The 16,162-nt window shown below is 46.3% G+C and overlaps 1 protein-coding gene across 3 annotated transcripts in view; it reads left to right on the top strand.

The window, feature by feature from the left end:
* CC2D2A (coiled-coil and C2 domain containing 2A) overlaps positions 1-16,162 on the top strand; it is a 205,272-nt gene that overhangs the window by 47,177 nt on the left and 141,933 nt on the right. For all 3 annotated transcript variants that reach the window (XM_063923787.1, XM_063923779.1, XM_063923772.1), the window contains exons 7-8: positions 4,189-4,341; positions 5,245-5,398. In XM_063923787.1, the coding sequence (XP_063779857.1) occupies positions 4,189-4,341; positions 5,245-5,398 (307 nt within the window). The remainder of the gene's footprint in view (positions 1-4,188; positions 4,342-5,244; positions 5,399-16,162) is intronic.

Here is a 16,162-nt window from a genome sequence, read left to right on the forward strand (position 1 = left end):
CGGCACTCCAAAAGATATAAAGTTACTTTGCTGCGGTGCCCTCCAGGTCAGCAGATGACAAAGACAGGATGAAGAAATCGGTGGCACTCAAGCAGGCTAGTAAATGCAAAACAGTGTCCCTTTATTTGCCGAGTACACCCACAACAGATATCAAAGTCCTGGACAAATTTCTAATCACCGGGTGCCATGATAGGAGAAACCACTCAAATAGTGTCAATCCAATAGCATTACTATGCCTGTGGGGTATTGGGTTTTTGCAGTAAAAAGAATTCTTTCAAAAAATCTAGAAAAGTATATATTCAGCTGCCGAACAAAAGTTTTTTACATAGTCAATCAAATGTCCCCCAGTAGCGCTAGATGCAATGTGTATGCGCTGTATATATAACCTTTGATTGCTATGTTGCTTAAGAAAGTGGTTGTGATTGTATATACAACACTTTCCCGATCTGTATCCATGACAACGGGCGTCGTAGTAATCCTCTGTGCTTAGTGACGCCCCTTAGCCGCAACCGGAAGTGACGCGGGTGCATAACGCGGAAGTGTTGTGCGTTCCAGCTGGGTCTGATGAAACGCACGCGGGCGGCATGCGTCGGGTATGTAGCGGCGACACATGGGGTGGATGTGTGATGAGGGGAGGTCCTGCACACAACACATGAAGCTGAGTGCGTTCCATTTGAACACAATGGAACGCACGCCGACACGATTCTAGCTGTCATTACTGTTTGATTAAACACCAGTCTGTCTGTTGGTAAGTGCCATTAAAATAGGGGTGTTTGTGGTTCTTTGTCTCTAGGAGGGGATTAGATATGATTCATTGATGGAACAATTTGCCCTTTTCCATGATTGGATGGCTCCATGAGTTCAATTAGTTAATTAATTATGCTGCTTGTCCTGAAGGTGCTGGGGGTATTTAGGAGACCTGCTAGGCATTGATCACTTGATACTGGTGCATATGAACAGATGTAACTTGCTGTATATGCTGTCCTTGTTGTAATTTCCTGATGATGGTCCTGAGGGATCAAAACGTCGAAGAAAATTGAATTATCTGTTTGAGACATTATTCTGATAAGTATGCATTAAAACTCAAAGCTTTTTAAGTGCAAATTTCTGGTGAGTGCCCCTCTATATTAGTTTTCTATATGTTGGAGTCTGGATTTTCATGCTGGACCTCTCGGGAGTCACCCCAGTCGCTGATTTATTGTGTCGGTGAGAGTGCGACCATATCTGGAATTATATATATATATATATATATATATATATATATATATATATATATATATACATACATACATACATACATACATACATACATACATACATACATACATATTATACATGTGTGTGTATATATGTATGTATGTATATATATATATGTGTGTGTGTGTATATATATATATATATATATATATATACAGTACACGTATATATACACATGTATATATATCACATGCGTATGTGTGTGTGTTTATATATATATATATATATATATATGTATGTATGTATATATATATATATATATATATATATACACGTGTATATATGTATGCACATGGATATATATGTACTATAATTAAAAGAAAGTAAACTTTTATTAAGCACTTACAAGTGCCACCAGGAAGACAGCAGGCTGCAGAGGATGCTAGACATCCATTAATAATACTCATGCAGCAAAAAAAAAAAAAAAAAAAATATTTTTTTGGTGGAGGGGGTTTCTGGGTGCTCAGAAACCCCCATGGGTGCGCCACTGATTAATGAATGCAGCTGGCACTTGTAACTTTAGCACTAACACTGCAATTAACATCAGCTGTATAGAAAACATGCTTCCTATCACTGCTGCTCAATTCTGCCCCCTGGAGCGCATTGCGCTTCCTGTTAGCTGTGTGGAATGCATATCGGCGCTCACTTCCGGCACGTGGAACGCACAGCGTTCACTTCCGCCGCGTGGACCGCATAGTGGAGGTAATTCCAAGTTGATCGCAGCAGGAAATTTTTTAGCAGTTGGGCAAAACCATGTGCACTGCAGGGGAGGCAGATATAACATGTGCAGAAAGAGGTAGATTTGGGTGGGTTATTTTATTTCTGTGCAGGGTAAATACTGGCTGCTTTATTTTTACACTGCAAATTAGATTGCAGATTGAACACACCACACCCAAATCTAACTCTCTCTGCACATGTTATATCTGCCTCCCTTGCAGTGCACATGGTTTTGCCCAACTGCTAAAAAATTTCCTGCTGCGATCAACTTGGAATTACCCCCCGTGTTTCCTATTAGCCGCGTAGAGCAGCGTGACGTCTTTCGTCAGCGCTCCGGGCGGCGCCTAGCAACCAGTGTGGCCGGAGTCTCTATCCTTACACACTTGTAGCCATAGAAACCGCTACGGGCTACTACCCGGGACTTGGTCTATTCTATTAGAATCTAAATAGTGTTTCATTTACAATACTGAGGAATGGATATAGGGCATCTACCTTTGTCTTATCGTTCATTATAATGGTCACTATATGAGTTCTATAATCACATAGGGTGACATTACCATATGAATTTTGACCTATTTATGTGATTTCTAGATTACATATTAAATGTTTATGGAGTGCTTATAATTAAACTACATTCAGTGTGAAATATCCCTACTAGTGATCTCTAAATATATAGAATTTTAAATAAATGTATTTATTTTCATCTTGAAATGTTTGCTTCTATTAATAATATGACCTAATTCATTAATTAGTGTATTAAACCATTCTATATATTATTAGTAATAGTATATACCTAATTGATATATAGAACCCCTATATACCTTAATCTTACTAATTTTAATATACTATAGTGATATAAAACAAAAACAGTTTCATTTTGTGAATACTTTTGATCTTCCAATCATATTTACACAGTGATAAAAATATTTTCATATGGTATTCTTCATACGCCCATATGTGTCCCTTATAAAACTAGTATATCGTAAGTACATATAGCTGGCAAGCAACAATACAAATATTTACCCCACTTGATTCATATTTGCTGAAACTTGAAGTGGCAAGATCACATATCCCACTCAATTTCTCTACAAAAAAAATATATATATATGTTAGACATTTGCACTATTGAACATATCCGATAAAGAGCAATCTATATCTGGTAAAAAAGAAATAAAATAAATATTTTTTTCTACATTATGAGTATATAACACTTTTCACCCAATAGGATTACAAGCACATGATATAAGTGAACACACTAACTATGAACAGAGTACCGAGAGGAGAGCTAAGCATTTGCTATTATGAAAGTAGAGGTGTATTAGTGTACTACTTAAGTATTCAGAGGAGTCTCGTCTTGAAGACTTCTACAGAGGAGCTAAAGAGTCAGAGGTGCAAAAATAATATCTCCAATTTGAACTATAGCAGATTCTATGGGGATTATTCAGTTACAGAGAGGAGAGGATCCGACACTTTAGTATTCAATAGCCCGTTTTCCGCCCATTTCCCTTTCCCTTCCGACCATTCATTTCTGACCTCTCTTATGCGCAAAAATGAATGGTCGAAAATGGACCATTTTTGACCGCCGTGATTATCATCGGAAAGTGCCGTCTTTCCGCCCTGTCGGAACTTCCAACTGTAATATCTCCCTATGTTGAGAAATTAGAATTTAATGTGAATTCTTTAAGAAGCCATAAATTTATAATAAAACCGTAATTACTGGCATTAGTGTATGGCACATTGAAAAACTTATAGGGGGTTCCTCTTAGCTCATTATTGCTCACTGATCTGATATTGTTAAAGCCAGGGTGTCTGGTACAGGTTGAGTATCCCATATCCAAATATTCCGAAATACGGAATATTCCGAAATATGGACTTTTTTGAGTGAGATTGAGATAGTGAAACCTTTGTTTTCTGATGGCTCAATGTACACAAGCTTTGTTTAATACACAAAGTTATTAAAAATATTGGCTAAAATGACCTTCCGGCTGTGTATATAAGGTGTATATGAAACATAAATGCATTCTGTGCTTAGATTTAGGTCCCATCACCATGATATCTCATTATGGTATGCAATTATTCCAAAATACGGAAAAATCCGATATCCAAAATACCTCTGGTCCCAAGCATTTTGGATAAGGGAGACTCAACCTGTATTTGTCTTCCGTGGGCTGTTTGCGGTTTTATGCAGAACTGATTGTAATGGTTTTATTGCAGGTCCCGGATGGATTCCCCACAGCTGAAGAAGCCTTCAACTTTTTCACATGTAGCTTTGAACCAGAGCCAGAGGAGACGCAGGGCACAGAGAAGGCAGAAGAATCTGGTTCTAGGGCTGATCAAGACCAGGCAGAGGATGGAGAAGAAAGAATGGTTTGTATTTATAAGCTATATCATTGTAATATCAACACCCCCACTGACCACCTGCCTATGATAAACCAAGGAAATATCATCCAACTATTAACCCTTGTAGTACTTACACCATAATCACCAGAACTTGGTCCCTAGCACAGTGTACTGCCACCCTGTATAGAGTTCCTGGTATGACAGCAGAAGATACAGTATGACAGCTTGTCTGACTCAGGATCTTGCATAGGTCATATACTTAGCACAATGAGTGATTGCTCTCCGAATGGTAGGTGCCTTCTGCATAACTTTCAGCAACCCAGGTACAATGGTGGTGATTCCGAGTTGTTCGCTCGCTAGCTGCTTTTAGCAGCATTGCACACGCTAAGCCGCTGCCCTCTGGGAGTGTATCTTAGCTTAGCAGAAGTGCGAACGAAAGATTAGCAGAATTGCGAATAGAAATTTCTTAGCAGTTTCTGAGTAGCTCCAGACTTACTCAGCCATTGCGACCAGCTCAGTCCTTTTCGTTCCTGGTTTGACGTCACAAACACACTCAGCGTTTGCCCAACCACTCCCCCGTTTCTCCAGCCACTCCTGCGTTGTGCAACTCGAACGCCTGCGTTTTTCCGCACACTCCCATAAAACGGCCAGTTTCCGCCCAGAAACACCCACTTCCTGTCAATCACACTCCGATCAGCACAGCGATGAAAAAGCTTCGTTATGTCGTGAGTAAAATACCTAACTTTTGTGTAAAATAACTAAGCGCATGCGCTCTGCGAACCTTGCGCATGCGCAGTAAGCGACTAATCGCAGTATAGCGAAAATCGGCAACGAGCGAACAACTCGGAATGACCCCCAATAAGCAGTCAATATTGGAACACATGCAAGAGAAAGTAGTGCTACTGGATTTACAAAGTCACATTGTTGCAGGGAGAAGAGGAGTCCTTGGTTCCAGAGGATGATCTGTTCCTCATAGAACAGACAGCACGTGACTTCATAGAACTGATGGCTGCTGAATACGAGGACTATGACAGCCGGCTACAGAAGGAGAGAGACGTTCTCTTTATGCCAAGCACTCGCCCAGGTGATTGTTTTACCCAGTGTCTGCTTACTGTGATATTATATTTGTCATAAGGAGATATATAACTTTTGCTTATTCATGACGTTCCCTGCAGTGGAACATAGGGGGTCATTCAGGCCTGATCGCTTGCTAGCTGTTTTTTACAGTCCTGCGTTCGCATAGTCGCCGCCCACCGGGGAGTGTATTTTAGCTGTGCAAGTGTGCGATCGCATGTGCAGCCAAACGGTACAAAAAGATCTTGTGCTTTTTCTGAGTAGCCCAGGACTTACTCAGCCGTTGCGATCACTTCAGCCTGTCCGGGACCGGAAATTGACGTCAGACACCTGCCCTGCAAACGCTTGGGAATGCCTCCCAGAAAACGGTCAGTTGACACCCACAAACGCCTTCTTCCTGACAATCACCTTACGTTCGCCCGTGCAAATGGATTCTTCACACAAACCCATCGCTGAGCGGCGATCCGCTTTGTACCCGTGCAACGCACCTGCGCATTGCGGTGCATACGCATGCGCAGTTCTGACCTGATCGCAGCGCTGCAAAAAACGCTAGCGATCAGGTCTGAATTACCCCCATAGAGTTAGTCTAATCAGCACCTGACTACATTGGTCGTCTTACATTAACTAACGCAGTTTGCATGTAAATTGATGCCGTATCTTTGATAAAATGTGATTTCTGTACGCACCATAAATTTCTTTCGCAAAATCCCTGGTGGGATCACGGGATCCTGATAATATAGAGTCTCCTACAGGATGTGTACACTATAAGAAGTGCTAATTCCTCCCTCTTCCATATCCCCGTCCTGCTATACAAGCTCCTGCTGGTGTTCTCCATTGTAACTGAGTGTTTTGTGCCTTCTGGATGGTTGCTTTGCGTATCTGCAGTGCCGTAACTGTACATTTTGGAGCTGTGTGCAAGAAACACCATCGGCGCCCCCCCTCCCCCCCCTGCATATTGAAAATGGGGCCAGTGCGCGCATAAAAAATGTAGGGGCGTGGCTTCATGTGGAAGGGGCGTGGCCACAGAATAACGCCAATTCGTATTATGCTGCACAGTAGCACCGCTTATATGTTTTACACCAGGTAGAGCCCGCTTCTACACATTACGCCAGACAGAGTCCCCTTTTACGGCTCCTCTTCTGGATACATAGGCACCCAAATACATTTTAAAATATAACAAAATCATTTTTTTAATCTTACCTATATCTTATTCTGTATAAACTGGCTGGGGGCCGCCGTGCTCTGCCTGCAATTCATTATGGCTCCTCCCGTCGTCTTGATGTGCGGAAAGTGGAGCTGGGGACACACGAGGAGGATGCTGGGACAAGATGAGGGGTGCTTGTTATAAGAGGTGAGGCAGGGACAGGAGGAGGTAGGAGACGGGGGACAAGAGAAGGAGGAGGGGTGCTGGGTATTAAAGGTGGAGGGGAGGTGGCAGCCAGAAGACAGGAGGAGTAGGCTGGCACTAGCACATGTAGGAGGGGAGGTTTGAATATAAAAAAAAAAACTGGTTTAACCTGTTCCTGAATGAAAATTAAGTGTGTGTGTGTGTGTATGTATGTGTTAAACATATAACATACCTGTATACAGTATGTGCTTACTAGAGATATATGGTAAATATATTTATATAAAATGTGTGTCCAGTATGTTATGATTAACATATATATACACACTTAATTTTTATTCAGAAGCAGGTTAAGCTTATATATATATATATATATATATATCATAAATGAATATGCTGCAAGTGCCACACCATTGAATAAAATATGTTATTTACAGTTTTTTTCAAAGTGAGGGCATATATATCCCGCTGTATAACCACTGTGTTTTCTGAGGTGGGAGCCTGGGGACAAGAGGAGGCAGGTGCCGGGGACAGGAGGAGAGTAGTCTGGGACTACACAAGGAGGAGGGGTGCTGGTTATTAGTGGAGTAGGGGGAGCCGGCGGATTAAATTCAAAGAGCCAGAGACTGCTGGGGAGAGAGGCGCCGCGGTGCTGTCAGGTCCTCATTCGCGGCAGGCACCTGGCCATTTCAGAGCTTGAATGCGCCTGGACGAAATGATCTTAGAAAGCAGAGAGGGGGGCGGGGCCACAGGTCTTCACTGACGGTACACGGACACTCACAGGCATGCCGCGCTTCCTCTGCAGCTCTCAGCGCTGCTGAAAATGGGACCGGCCAGGGGGCATCTGTCATCCTGCCCAGTCCGCCTCTGCTTGTATGTAGTGGTATGCGCTCAGCAGCAGAGAAGCTGAGCGCATACCACTACATACCAGCGCTGCAGCGGCGGGAGGCAGGAAGTTAGGGAGAGAGAGTGCGAGCAGCTGGCCGTGCGGGTGATGCTGCCAGTGGTGCGCCCACAGTGCAGTTGCGCTGTGTGCAATGCCCCTCTGGCACACACCTAGTTACGGCCCTGCGTATCTGCAATGTCTCACTAAATCTGTATGGGTTGTAACCAGAATAGGAGACTTCCCTGAGCTAGAACGTAGAGTACAGCTCTTCCCTGTAGAGCATCTATAATTAGCTTTGCTAATAGAAGGAGAATATAACCCGTAGAAAAAGAATATAACCTGTGGCAAGCGCAGCAAGCCACCGAGCCCGCAAGGGGCTTCTTTTTATCACTCGCCCCGCTGGCGGCATACTGGTCGCTGGGATGCCGTTGTCGTTATACTGACGGCCGCCATCCTGTCCACCGGTAATTAATACCAACCCCGCGGTCGGATTTGCTATCCTTGGAAGCAGCAGTGTTAGCTCTGTATGTAAATGCAGCAGGATGCATCTATTACATGCAGACGCCTCCTGCTGCACCCTAGAACGTGGCATCGGATCAGATACACACCATTGGGCGGCTTGTGTCACCCATGGTGCCATGCAAGCTGCCCATTGCAGAGGTCAGTTCTACATCTGAGATCCCTGGCCTCTTCCCTCTCGCTAAACGATGGCGGCGGCATGACTCCATTTTTCCAAATAGAGCCTGTCTCCGCTCCCTCCACGCCCCCGAAACAGCATTACACTGTCAATCAATGACAGTCTGAGGCCAGCCTACATCCTGTGTCGCAGGATCCTGTTCACGCATGCACAGACCAGGTCATGCACAAAGTACTAAAATTGTTACTTTCTCTGACGTCCTAGTGGATGCTGGGAACTCCGTAAGGACCATGGGGAATAGCGGGCTCTGAAGGAGACTGGGCACTCTAAGAAAGAATTAGGACTACCTGGTGTGCACTGGCTCCTCCCTCTATGCCCCTCCTCCAGACCTCAGTTAGAATCTGTGCCCGGCTCGAACTGGTTGCACACTAGGGGCTCTCCTGAGCTTCTAGAAAAGAAAGTATTTATTAGGTTTTTTTATTTTCAGTGAGATCTGCTGGCAACAGACTCACTGCAACGAGGGACTTAGGGGAGAGAAGCGAACCTACCTGCTTGCAGCTAGCTTGGGCTTCTAGGCTACTGGACACCATTAGCTCCAGAGGGATCGAACACAGGCCCAGCCTCGGTCGTCCGGTCCCGGAGCCGCGCCGCCGTCCCCCTTGCAGAGCCAGAAGCATGAAGATCTTCACGGAAATCGGCGGCTGAAGACTCCGGTCTTCATTAAGGTAGCGCACAGCACTGCAGCTGTGCGCCATTGCTCCCTGTGCACACCACATACTCCGGTCACTGATGGGTGCAGGGCGCTGGGGGGGGGGGGGGCGCCCTGGGCAGCAATTAGAGTACCTTAAAGTGGCTAATCACACATAATATAGCCTAAGAAGCTATATATGTGTAAAATACCCCTGCCACATTATTATTATAAAAGCGGGAGAAGTCCGCCGAAAAAGGGGTGGGGCTATCTCCCTCAGCACACTGGCGCCATTTCCTCTCACAGCTCCGCTGGAAGGACGCTCCCCAGGCTCTCCCCTGCAGTTTCCAGGCTCAATAGGGTAAAAAAGAGAGGGGGGGGGGGGGCACTAAATTTAGGCGCAAATACTAACTATATATATATATATATATATATATATATATATATATATATATATATATATATATATATATAGCGGCTATAGGGTAAATCACTTGTGTAGTGTAACTCCCTGCATTATATAGCGCTGTGGTGTGTGCTGGCATACTCTCTCTCTGTCTCCCCAAAGGACTTTGTGGGGTCCTGTCCCCAGTCAGAGCATTCCCTGTGTGTGTGCGGTGTGTCGGTACGGCTGTGTCGACATGTTTGATGAGGAGGCTTATGTGGAGGCGGAGCAAGTGCCGATAAATGTGATGTCACCCCCTGCGGGGTCGACACCAGAGTGGATGGATATGTGGAAGGAATTACGCGACAGTGTCAACTCCTTACATAAAAGGTTTGACGTGCCTTCCCAGGCGTCTCAAAAGCCATCAGGGGCTCAAAAACGCCCACTACCTCAGATGGCTGACACAGATGTCGACACGGATACTGACTCCAGTGTCGACGACGATGAGACTAGTGTACATTCCAACAGAGCCACCCGTTACATGATTACGGCAATGAAAAATGTGTTGCACATTTCTGACATTAACCCAGGTACCACAAAAGGTATTATGTTTGGGGAGAAAAAGCAACCAGTGGTTTTTCCCCCATCTGATGAGTTGAATGAAGTGTGTGAAGAAGCGTGGGCTTCCCCCGATAAGAAATTAGTGATTTCTAAAAAGTTGCTAATGGTGTACCCTTTCCCGCCAGAGGACAGGATACGTTGGGAGACATCCCCTAGGGTGGATAAAGCGCTCACACGCTTGTCAAAGAAGGTGGCACTACCGTCTCAGGATACGGCCGCCTTAAAGGAGCCTGCGGATAGAAAGCAGGAGGCTATCCTGAAGTCTGTATATACACACTCAGGTAATATACTGAGACCGGCTATTGCTTCAGCATGGATGTGCAGTGCTGCTGCTGCGTGGTCAGATTCCCTGTCTGATAACATTGATACCCTCGACAGGGACACTATATTGCTAACCATAGAGCATATTAAAGACGCAGTCTTATACATGAGAGATGCACAGAGGGATATTTGCCGGCTGGCATCTAGAATTAATGCAATATCCATTTCTGCCAGGAGAGGATTGTGGACTCGGCAGTGGACAGGTGATGCAGATTCTAAAAGGCACATGGAGGTTTTGCCTTACAAAGGTGAGGAATTGTTTGGGGACGGTCTCTCGGACCTCGTTTCCACAGCAACACCTGGGAAGTCGACATTTTTACCCCATGTTCCCTCACAGCCAAAGAAAGCACCGTATTATCAGGTAGAGTCCTTTCGGCCCCAGAAAGGCAAGCGGGTTAAAGGCGCGTCCTTTCTGCCCAGAGGCAGAGGTAGGGGGGAAAAGCTGCACCATACAGCCACTTCCCAAGAACAAAAGTCCTCTCCCCTTCCTCTAAGTCCACCGCATGACGCTGGGGCTCCACAGGCGGAGCCAGGTGCGGTGGGGGCCCGTCTCCGGAACTTCAGCGACCAGTGGGCTCGCTCACGGGTGGATCCCTGGATTCTACAAGTGGTATCTCAGGGGTACAAGCTGGAATTCGAGACGTCTCCCCCTCGCCGTTTCCTCAAATCTGCCTTGCCAACAGCTCCCCCAGACAGGGAGGCAGTGCTGGAGGCGATTCACAAACTGTATTCTCAGCAGGTGATAATCAAGGTCCCCCTCCTTCAACAGGGACGGGGTTACTATTCCACAATGTTTGTGGTACCGAAACCGGACGGTTCCGTGAGACCCATTTTAAATTTGAAATCCTTGAACACTTATATAAGAAGGTTCAAGTTCAAAATGGAATCGCTCAGGGCGGTTATTGCAAGCCTGGACGAAGGGGATTACATGGTATCACTGGACATCAAGGATGCTTACCTGCATGTCCCCATTTACCCTCCTCACCAGGAGTACCTCAGATTTGTGGTACAGGATTGTCATTACCAATTCCAGACGTTGCCGTTTGGTCTGTCCACGGCACCGAGGGTATTTACCAAGGTAATGGCCGAAATGATGATACTCCTTCGGAAAAAGGGAGTTTTAATTATCCCATACTTGGACGATCTCCTTATAAAGGCGAGGTCCAGGGAGCAGTTGTTGGTCGGCGTAGCACTATCTCGGGAAGTGCTACAACAGCACGGCTGGATTCTGAATATTCCAAAGTCGCAGCTGGTTCCTAGAACGCGCCTACTGTTCCTGGGGATGGTTCTGGACACAGACCAGAAAAAAGTGTTTCTCCCGGAGGAGAAAGCCAAGGAGTTGTCATCTCTAGTCAGAGACCTCCTGAAACCAAAACAGGTGTCGGTGCATCACTGCACGCGAGTCCTGGGAAAGATGGTAGCTTCCTACGAAGCAATTCCATTTGGCAGGTTCCATGCAAGGATCTTTCAGTGGGATCTGTTGGACAAGTGGTCCGGATCGCATCTTCAGATGCATCGGCTGATAACCCTGTCTCCAAGGACCAGGGTGTCTCTGCTGTGGTGGCTGCAGAGTGCTCATCTTCTAGAGGGCCGCAGATTTGGCATACAGGACTGGGTCCTGGTGACCACGGATGCCAGCCTTCGAGGCTGGGGGGCAGTCACACAGGGAAGAAACTTCCAAGGACTATGGTCAAGCCAGGAGACTTCCCTACACATAAATATTCTGGAACTACGGGCCATTTACAATGCCCTAAGTCAGGCAAGACCCCTGCTTCAACACCAGCCGGTGCTGAATCAGTCAGACAACATCACGTCGGTAGCCCATGTAAACCGACAGGGCTGCACAAGAAGCAGGTTGGCGATGGCAGAAGCCACAAGGATTCTCCGATGGGCGGAAAATCACGTGATAGCACTGTCAGCAGTGTTCATTCCGGGAGTGGACAACTGGGAAGCAGACTTCCTCAGCAGACACGACCTCCACCCAGGAGAGTGGGGACTTCATCCAGAAGTCTTCAAAAAGATTGTATACCGTTGGGAAAGGCCACAGGTGGACATGATGGCGTCCCGCCTCAACAAAAAACTAAACAGATATTGCGCCAGGTCAAGGGACCCTCAGGCGATAGCTGTGGACGCTCTAGTGACACCGTGGGTGTACCAGTCGGTTTATGTGTTCCCTTCTCTGCCTCTCATACCCAAGGTACTGAGAATAATAAGGAGAGGAGTAAGAACTATACTCGTGGTTCCGGATTGGCCAAGAAGAGCTTGGTACCCAGAACTTCAAGAAATGATCTCAGAGGACCCATGGCCTCTGCCGCTCAGACAGGACCTGCTGCAGCAGGGGCCCTTTCTGTTCCAAGACTTACCGCGGCTGCGTTTGACGGCATGGCCGTTGAACACCGGATCCTAAAAGAAAAGGGCATTCCGGAGGAAGTCATTCCTACACTGATTAAAGCTAGGAAAGATGTGACCGCAAAACATTATCACCGCATATGGCGGAAATATGTTGCTTGGTGTGAGGCCAGGAAGGCCCCAACGGAGGAATTTCAGCTAGGTCGATTTCTGCACTTCCTACAGTCAGGGGTGACTATGGGCCTAAAATTGGGTTCCATTAAGGTCCAGATTTCGGCTCTGTCGATTTTCTTCCAAAAAGAACTGGCTTCACTGCCTGAAGTTCAGACTTTTGTAAAGGGAGTGCTGCATATTCAGCCCCCTTTTGTGCCCCCAGTGGCACCTTGGGATCTCAACGTGGTGTTGGATTTCCTAAAGTCGCATTGGTTTGAGCCACTTAAAACCGTGGAGATAAAGTTCCTCACGTGGAAGATGGTCATGCTGTTGGCCTTGGCGTCGGCCAGGCGTGTATCAGAATTGGCGGCTTTGTCATGTAAAAGCCCTTATCTGATTTTTCATATGGATAGGGCGAAATTGAGGACTCGTTCCCAATTCCTTCCAAAGGTGGTATCAGCTTTTCATGTGAACCAACCTATTGTGGTGCCTGCGGCTACTCGGGACTTGGAGGATTCCAAGTTGCTGGACGTAGTCAGGGCCCTGAAAATATATGTTTCCAGGACGGCTAGAGTCAGAAAAACTGACTCGCTATTTATCCTGTATGCACCCAAAAAGCTGGGTGCTCCTGCTTCAAAGCAGACTATTGCTCGCTGGATCTGTAGCACGATTCAACTTGCACATTCGGCGGCTGGTCTGCCGCAGCCTAAATCTGTAAAAGCCCATTCCACGAGGAAGGTGGGCTCTTCTTGGGCGGCTGCCCGAGGGGTCTCGGCTTTACAACTTTGCCGAGCTGCTACTTGGTCGGGTTCAAACACGTTTGCAAAATTCTACAAGTTTGATACCCTGGCTGAGGAGGACCTTGAGTTTGCTCATTCGGTGCTGCAGAGTCATCCGCACTCTCCCGCCCGTTTGGGAGCTTTGGTATAATCCCCATGGTCCTTACGGAGTTCCCAGCATCCACTAGGACGTCAGAGAAAATAAGAATTTACTCACCGGTAATTATATTTCTCGTAGTCCGTAGTGGATGCTGGGCGCCCATCCCAAGTGCGGATTGTCTGCAATACTTGTATATAGTTATTGCCTAACTAAAGGGTTATTGTTTGGAGCCATCTATTCGAGAGGCTCAGTTGTTGTTCATACTGTTCACTGGGTATAGTATCACGAGTTGTAATTGGTGTGGCTGGTATGAGTCTTACCCGGGATTCCAAATCCTTTCCTTATTGTGTCAGCTCTTCCGGGCACAGTTTCCCTAACTGAGGTCTGCAGGAGGGGCATAGAGGGAGGAGCCAGTGCACACCAGGTAGTCCTAATTCTTTCTTAGAGTGCCCAGTCTCCTTCGGAGCCCGCTATTCCCCATGGTCCTTACGGAGTTCCCAGCATCCACTACGGACTACGAGAAATAGAATTACCGGTGAGTAAATTCTTATTTTCCGCCGATGGTCTGCACCTGAATGAACCCCTGTATTCGAGTAGAATTGCAGAATTGAAGTCAGAATTAATCCATTATTTAAGAAACGTTGCAAAAACAGCAGCAAATGAGAAAGCTAAAGTAGTCAGAAACGACAGCAGACCCAGAAAGAGCAACCTGTGAGTAGGGACCATGTCAGATCTGTGGTTGTTAATAATTCATCTCTAGTATCTGTGCGGTTTCCCAGCAATGATGCACCCGAACCAATGTCAGAGACGGACAACTCAAGAGGTTGTCCTTACAAATGGTATGACCATCACTCCCTTGCTGGATAATCCTTTATGCTGCTCCACTGCCCAGCCTTTCACTGCTAAGGCACCTGGCACGGAGCAAGTCAATCGGCCACAAAGTAAAATAATAAATGAATGAAGTAATTCATAAGTACTTTAGGCTGCTGCAGTACTAGTACTAATAAGCAGTCTGTCCTGTGGGAATGCCACAAATAAACTCTGTGTCAAGCAGGATTGACATATGGAAGAGGGAAGAGTGCAACACTTAGGGGCTGATTCACAGTCACACGCAAAAGCGCACGCAGCAGCATGTATTGGCGGTCGCCTGCCTGTGAATTTATGCAAAATGGTCTACAGACTACTTCACTTTTGCACATGTGTGCGTCCGAATGTGCAATGTCTGAAACACCCACTAATGGCGCCCACGCACGCTGTATTACCAATTGGTGCAATATTATACACCCCCATCAGTCACACCACCGAAGTTGCACCATCCCAATTGGAGATGCAGTGTCTCCGTCTGACCATGGCCGCCTATGAACGCGGCCACTTGTGTTGACGCACCCACAACACTTCCATAATACACCCACGGAATGGACTATTTTTGTTTGCACTGCTAGCCACTCCCAGGAGCGCCCATGACTTTTCTGCAACATTTCTGATACCGTCTGATGCGATCACAGCAACGCTGTAGGAGTTTTCCGAAATTTCCGTGCACATGTAGTTGCAAAAAATTGCTCACCTACATGACCATATGCACTGCGTGCGGATTATGCGCGGCTCCAGTGTGCACAGGGCTTTAAGCCATCACTGCATCATTAAGTAACTACCTCTATACAAGTGGGGCTGTGGCAGAGTGCTGCGGCTGGTTGCATAGCGTATCTTGGTTTCACTTTGCGCATAGTTGGAAAGCAGACGCACACTCTCAAACCCTGCATTCTGTACATGCTGGTAATCTGTGTTATAGGGGAGGCTGCATTCTGTACGTGCTGGTAATCTGTATTATAGGGGAGGCTGCATTCTGTACATGCTGGTAGTCTGTGTTATAGGGGAGGCTGCATTCTGTACGTGCTGGTAATCTGTGTTATAGGGGAGGCTGCATTCTGTACATGCTGGTAATCTGTATTATAGGGGAGACTGCATTCTGTACGTGCTGGTAATCTGTATTATGGGGAGGCTGCATTCTGTACGTGCTGGTAATCTGTACTATAGGGGAGGCTGCATTCTGTACGTGCTGGTAATCTGTGTTATAGTGGAGGCTGCGTTCTGTATGTGCTGGTAATCTGTGTTATAGGGGAGGCTGCATTCTGTACGTGCTAGTAGTCTGTGTTATAGGGGAGGCTGCATTCTGTACATGCTGGTAATCTGTATTATGGGGAGGCTGCATTCTGTACGTGTTGGTAATCTGTACTATATGGGAGGCTGCATTCTGTACGTGCTGGTAATCTGTGTTATAGGGGAGGCTGCATTCTGTACGTGCTGGTAATCTGTATTATAGGGGAGGCTGCGTTCTGTACGTGCTGGTAATCTGTATTATAGGGGAGACTGCATTCTGTACGTGCTGGTAATCTGTACTATATGGGAGGCTGCATTCTGTACGTGCTGGTAATCTGTGTTATAGGGGAGGCTGCATTCTGTACGTGCTGGTAATCTGTATTATAGGGGAGGCTGCGTTCTGTACGTGCTGG

This window comes from Pseudophryne corroboree, chromosome 1 (genome assembly GCF_028390025.1).
Source record: "Pseudophryne corroboree isolate aPseCor3 chromosome 1, aPseCor3.hap2, whole genome shotgun sequence".
NCBI classification, from domain to species: domain Eukaryota; kingdom Metazoa; phylum Chordata; class Amphibia; order Anura; family Myobatrachidae; genus Pseudophryne; species Pseudophryne corroboree.